The sequence below is a fragment of the Tiliqua scincoides genome, chromosome 2 (assembly GCF_035046505.1).
Source record: "Tiliqua scincoides isolate rTilSci1 chromosome 2, rTilSci1.hap2, whole genome shotgun sequence".
Lineage (NCBI taxonomy): Eukaryota > Metazoa > Chordata > Lepidosauria > Squamata > Scincidae > Tiliqua > Tiliqua scincoides.
In genome coordinates this window covers 248,484,731-248,491,157 of record NC_089822.1, presented here as the reverse complement: position 1 = coordinate 248,491,157, position 6,427 = coordinate 248,484,731, and the positions used below count along the sequence as shown (strand labels likewise).

Below are 6,427 nucleotides of genomic sequence, written 5' to 3'. Positions count from 1 at the left end.
GTGTTTTGGGGGTGGTAAACAATGTGTTAATATAGATCGGAGTGGCCATGTTTGTTTAATGGAAGCACCCATATATGATACGTTTCACTGGTTTGAGAGCCGCAATATTTAATACGTATAATAAATATATTTATTCACCATTTTACACCTTATTCATTTTATACCTGGTAAATAATTCTAAAGCTTGAAAATTTCTTATTTCCCTTTTATATTATATTATATTATATTTTTTGCATCATATTGTGATGCAAAAGAAGAGTTCAACCAACATATGTCCAAGAGCTGAACATTATTACATGTGGTTGGCAACCTTCAGTCTCGAAAGACTATGGTATAAGCCTTACAGCACCCGGTATTCCCAGTTGGTCTCCCATCCAAGTACTAACCAGGCCTGACCCTGCTTAGCTTCCAAGATCAGACAAGATCGGGCATACATGGAGGCCCCTGTATCTGTGGATCCCATATCCACTTATCCACATACATTCACTTACCTGCAGATCGAGTCCATGGGGCCCCTGAGCCCAGCAGAGGCCGTGGACATCTGCCGGGCTCAGATTGAGCATGACAGTTAAAAAAATCAACTTCCGGTTTCTCTGGAAGGCATTGGGCATCCCAATTCTGAGCTGCCCAGAGCGTGGGGCTGCTGTGGCACCAAAATGGAAGCTGCAGTATCCAACGTGTCCCAGGAAACCACAAAGTGAGAAGTCCTGCAAGGCGTGCAGAATGCCCTAAATTCCATCCTTGGCATCTCAAGTTGAAGGGTCTCCCATAGCAGGCCTGGCCACCGCCTGGAAAGCTGAGAATGTGATACTGGGCTAGGTGGTTCACCAGCCTGATCCAGTATGTGAAGTCTGTGACAGACAGATTGAGCTCCAAGCTGCCAGTTTCTCTCACAGGGAGTGAGAAGGGTCCAGCTGGAATGTGTGGATTTTTCTGCCTAAACTTCCAAGAGAAATGTTCTTTCCAGTTTCACAGTTTTCTAGGGTTCTGCCAGAGATCGAGCTTGGCCCCTAGCATTCATTTACACTTTTTCTTCCACTAGTGGATATGTCTCTGGATCCAGCTACAGCTCACCCCAGCCTTGTTGTTTCCAAAGATGGGAAGAGTGTCCAATACAGAGGTGCGCGGCAGGAGCTGCCTGACAACATGGAAAGATTTGACACTTACATCATTGTCCTGGGCTCGAAGCAATTCCCCTCAGGGAAGCACTACTGGGAGGTGGGAGCCAGCACAGAATGGGACCTGGGAGTTTGTAGAGGATCTGTGAGCAGGAAGGGGCAGGCAATCATGCTGTCTCCCAGGAATGGGTTCTGGAGGATGTGGCTTCGGAAGGGAGACCAATGCAAGGTCCTGATCTCTTGCCCTACACCACTGCCCATAAGCGTGAAGCCAACCCGGGTGGGGATTTTCCTGGACTATTCTGAAGGCGAGGTTTCATTTTACAATGTGACAGAGGGAAGCCACATGTACGCATATATTGGCGCCTTCTATGTTCCCTTGCGGCCTTTCTTTAGCCCAAGCCGCCATCGCAAAGGGGAAAAAGCAGACCCATCGTCTATCTGCCCTGTTATAAAACAGGATACTACCAGAAGCAAAGAGACAAGAGACAAAACTCAGAAGGTATTCAGGCACTGAAATAAGAGTTGTCCTGCCATACAGTACCAGCTATAACCTCATTTGATTGTTTATTGTCCTTATGGTCTACCTACCCTTTGATTCCCTCCCCATTGTAATGTCTCACTTTCCTAGACTACTCTAGTCTCCAAACCCATTGGCATGGAGGATTCCTCCCCTCCAGTTTGTAGGCCAGAACAGCTCCCATCTACTCCCTTGTCAATTTGGCTTTGAGAAAGAGGCAATAAGTACCAAGCCTCTTTGCCGTGACATTTTCTCTTTGATATGCTATGAGACCTCAGTGTACCAAACTATGCACACCACCCTGAGCTCCTTGGAAGAAGGGCGGTATAAAAATGAGAAAAATAAATAGAATAATACTAAACAGTTCTTCATGTCTATCATGTCTAGACTATCATGCTATCATGTCTCATTTCTTAAAAATGACTGTGTATGATCTTTAAGACTATACTGTTCAAGTCTTCTTAGTTAAAAACCACTAACTTGGATCCTTTTCATTACATTGCTTCATTTCCTCCTTTCCCAAGTCAGTGATCCTTGGGCCCAATTTGTTATCACTGCTGCCCGAAAAGCACCATTCAGCCATGCTATTGTCAAGAATGCTGGATTAATGGCTATGTAGGATCAGAGCTGAAAATTACAGCTCAGAACTGCTGGAGGCATATTGATGAGCAGTAGGAAGAGGGAAATACAGAGATCTGCAAAGAGGGATTCCCTGCAGCCAATGAAAAGATTATTAATAGAATAGAATCACAGAATCATAGAGTTGGAAGGGGCCTAATAAGAGCCCAATCCTATCCAGTTTTCCAGTGCAACTGTGCCAATGGGGCATGTACTGCATGTACTGCAGCCAAGGTCACAGAGGCCTCCTTAAAGTATGGGAACATTTGTTCCCTTACCTTGGGGCTGCATTGCTGCTGCACTGGTGCTAGAAAATTGGATAGGATTGGGCTCTCAGTCATCTAGTCCAACCCCCTGCCTGTTTTCATTCCACTCCTGTCCAAAGAAATGGCACCATGGTGACTGGATACCACTAGTTTGATTGTATAAATACTTTGACCCTAATAATTTCCAATATTTTTTCCAGTAAGGAAGGGCTTAAACCTTATATTAAACCCACGTGCTGTTAATTGCTTCAGCAATTATCATTATTATTTCTATAGCACCATCCATGTGCACAGTGCTTTACAAGGTATAAGAGCAGGTTCCTGTTCCGAAGAGTCGACAATATCAAGATCAGTGCAGAGAGAAGGAAGTGGAGGCTAGAATACATGGGGAACAACATTATTTCAGTTACACCTATTTGGATTCAGCTACAGGGTGATGACTACAGGGTTAGGCTATACAACATGGATATGCAGCTGTGTTGTACAGTCAGTGGTACACCCCTGTGCTTCCCCCTCGAAGTGCCTCTTACTTGCAAACAGATGGCTTTGGGAAAAATCGGAGTGCTTCAGGAGAGGAGCACATATTTGGACTCCCCTGTCCCTAACTGGAGATCCCACAGAGATCTATGCACAAGCACATAGATGCAGAAACCAACCCTCTGAGTAGAAGTTAACACCAGCAGAATGCTTCAGGCAGAGTATAACTCCAAACTCCTATCTGGGATCCTGGCTGGTGTAGTGTGAGCAGGGTGACCTTAACGTCCTCCTTTTAGCCTTGTGTCCCGGAAACAATTTAAATGTTGTCCTTTTCCCTGTGAGCAGGCAGCGCATAGCCTTCTTGTAATTAATAAATTCTAATGTAATGTGTAATTATATGTAATAAAATATATGGAATATAGTTTTGCATTTAATAATAAATAATATAGTGTTTAAATTAACCACATGAAATCAAGGTACAATAAAAAAAACTTTTAACTTTTATTTTGTCATGTCCTATATTTTGGGGTGCCCTGTCCTCTTTTGCTGTTATGACATCTGGTCACTCTATGACATCTAGTAACTTTAAATGACAGCTCGGACCTTTAAAATCCTGGACAGCCTCCTGAAATACCTAGGCTGCAATCCTATGCACACTTTCCTAGGAGTAAGCCCCATGGAACATAATAGGGTTTACTTCTGAGTAGTCATGCCCAGGATTGTGCTGTTAGTTTTATTAAACACGGGCCCATAAGAGTGCTGAAGAGAAGGAAAAAGCCACCCTAGAATTAGGAATACTCTAGCCAACCCCTTGTATACCCAGGCTCTGATCATTCCCATTCATTTCTGAGTATCTTTCCTGCTCACAGTCATTCCCCTAAACACCCCCAGCTGCAGTTCCCATGCTTGGGGTTGAAAGAAGGTGCAAAGCTGGCCGCAGACCCTTCTGGAAGGAAGCTACTGTCACAGGTCTCTGTCCCTTCCACATGGCTTGCCATGCCCAGTCTGGGAGCAACTGGCATTGCCCCACAATGTGCCTCCTGATATTGCCCATGATGATTCTCCTCAGAAGCTCATTGGGTTGAAGCAGCTTCTGCGCTGTAGGCACAGAGGCTTCTCTCTGGCTACCCCCAGCACTGGGCCAGCAAAGATTGTGACCGAAGCCAGAGATCAATGGATCCTGGGGAAAAAGGATCCAGGATCCTTTCTACAACCAGGACAACAAGGAGAGGAGGAGGTGTGTCCTCGAATTAGCTCCACCCTCTCCTTTCAGCTGAGGTTTCAAGGGTGTTGCCCACATCCAACCTGGCAGAGTTTGTTCCTCACCTTGCAGACATTTTTATGCAGGGAGGAGAAGGTGCAGATCCAAAATTTCCATACGCAAAAATTTTTTGTGCAGATCAAAAATTTCCATACATAACAATGAAGAGGAGGATTCTATAATTAGTTTGTTAGACAATGGAACATAAGAAAAAATAAAGTAATAACATGTAACACTCTGAGCATGTACAGAGTGGGGAAACAATTAGAATCTGTCCCCTCCTCACACATTGAATTCACTGAGTCTTGCTTCTGAGTAGATATTCAGAGTTGCACTATTACAGAGACCAATTTATCCTCTCTTTTTTTATGTCCTGCAGGGCTCCCACATAGCCCTGGCACCTCTCCTTTAAACATTCAGCACTGCTCCACCTTCTCTTGACAGCATTCTGTTCAGATAACACAGTTATCTTGAGTGGGTTGCATGCACAAGGATCTTACCCTTTTATTTCACATCAATTCCATCAGAACTACTACTGCTTAGAATCACCCAACAGAACATGGTCAGGTGTCATGAGAAGGGATCTTGCTGCTCTCTAAGAAGTCATTAGTGGTGGAGGGATGCACTGAAGAACACAATTCTGGGAAATCCTCTCATGTAGCAACTTGGGACTGAAACATTCCTTCAGGCTCATTGCTTCAGTTCATAAAAGTGTGAGCAACTTTTTAAAAGCACATCATGATTAAAATTTAGTAGAACTACTGCAGACCAGATAAAAAGTGCTTTAGTCAGCTCCTGGACTGCCAGATGGACAATGCTTGATGTATATCAAAACATCTGAGTTCTTTCCACTATCAAGAGGAAATAAACTACCAGCAAGGTTTAAAATGGTATCTGCATTCAGAAAAAAAAAACAGCTCCCCCACCCCAATATGCTTGAGGAAGAGCTCTGTGTAACTGGAAAACTTGCATAATGCAGTATGATTGTAATAAAACACTGTACAGTCTGTACTACAGTACTATTAATTGACTGTGACCAGGGCCTAGGAGAGGGGGGTAAAGGGGTTAATGTGTACCCGGGCCCAGGTTCAAAAAGGGGGCCCAGGAGCCCAGAAATTTCATGGGATCTTACAATTTCCTAGCTACTCAGACTTCTTGCCTGCACGGATGCTGGGGATACTATCACAAGCATGAAATTGCAGCTACTGCAGGTACTAGCAAGCCAGGCTGAGGAATGCATACATGACACTCCTTAACACAGTGTCAAATCTGGAAGGAAACTGACCTGCTACATTAGCTCTTTGGCTTGTAGATCTGTTTACCAAGGAGTGTATAGGAGCTCGGGGTACAGCTGCAAGACTACAGCTGCTGCAGAAGCAAGTTTTGGTATGCACAGGACACCTACCATTCTAGGGGGAGCCTCAGTATGATGGTGCTCATTTTCTGCATTATTTTCTATATTTTAAAGATTTTAAAGAGATTTTAGAGAGAGGGTGTTTGGTTTTCTGCATTATTGCATCTAGCTGCGGATGCTACATGGGTGGGTTGACCTGGGCTCCAATGACTTTTCCAGCTCTCATCCCTCCATCCTGTTTTGCCCCTCCCTGCCCCATTCTGCTTGCCTGTCACCACCCTCCCCTGCTCTGTTTCACCCCTCCCCCTTTGCAAAGGGGTCCAAAAGAAACTTTGTACCCCCTGATAAAATTCCTCTCAGAACCCTGAGTGCTACAAAAATTTGACTAAGTCTATACTGCCATCTATTGGTGGAAGCTCTTACTTGCACTGCCTCTTGGGAAAGAATTGAAAGATCCTGTGAATTCAAGCCATTTGTCCAACTAGAAAATAGCAGGCTGGCAGGATAATAGGCTAGCAGAAAATAGCAGGGTAGCAAATTCAACAGGTGAAAGCAAAGCCTTCCCATCACTGCATCTGCAGGCTCTGAAAAGCTTCAGCTGCCGACTTTCTTGTTGTGCTGCAGTTGTTCAAACACACAAGAATACTGTCAGGGATATAAAACTGGCAGCCCAAGATCAGCTGTGCTTATTTTTAAGTAACATATTTAGGATGGGAGGAAAATAAAGTAATATATACATTATTTGAAGAAGCAATGCTGGCATGGGTTTTTGTATTAACAATTATAAACACTGTCAAATTCACCATGCATGGG

The 6,427-nt window shown here is 44.2% G+C and overlaps 1 protein-coding gene across 1 annotated transcript; it reads left to right on the top strand.

Moving 5' to 3' along the window:
• Positions 1-434: 434 nt before the first annotated feature.
• LOC136638986 (E3 ubiquitin-protein ligase TRIM58-like) lies at positions 435-1,635 on the top strand. The gene is made up of 2 exons (XM_066613011.1): positions 435-567; positions 1,043-1,635. Exons 1-2 carry the CDS (start codon positions 435-437, stop codon positions 1,633-1,635), a joined length of 726 nt encoding a protein of 241 aa, XP_066469108.1.
• Positions 1,636-6,427: the final 4,792 nt, after the last annotated feature.

Coding starts and splice junctions, on each gene's coding strand:
- LOC136638986 (XM_066613011.1), top strand. CDS start 435: ATGGAGGCCCCTGTATCTGTGGATCCCATATCCACTTATCCACATACA. Junction 568..1,042: donor GGCTCAGATTGAGCATGACA/GTTAAAAAAATC, acceptor TTCTTCCACTAG/TGGATATGTCTCTGGATCCA.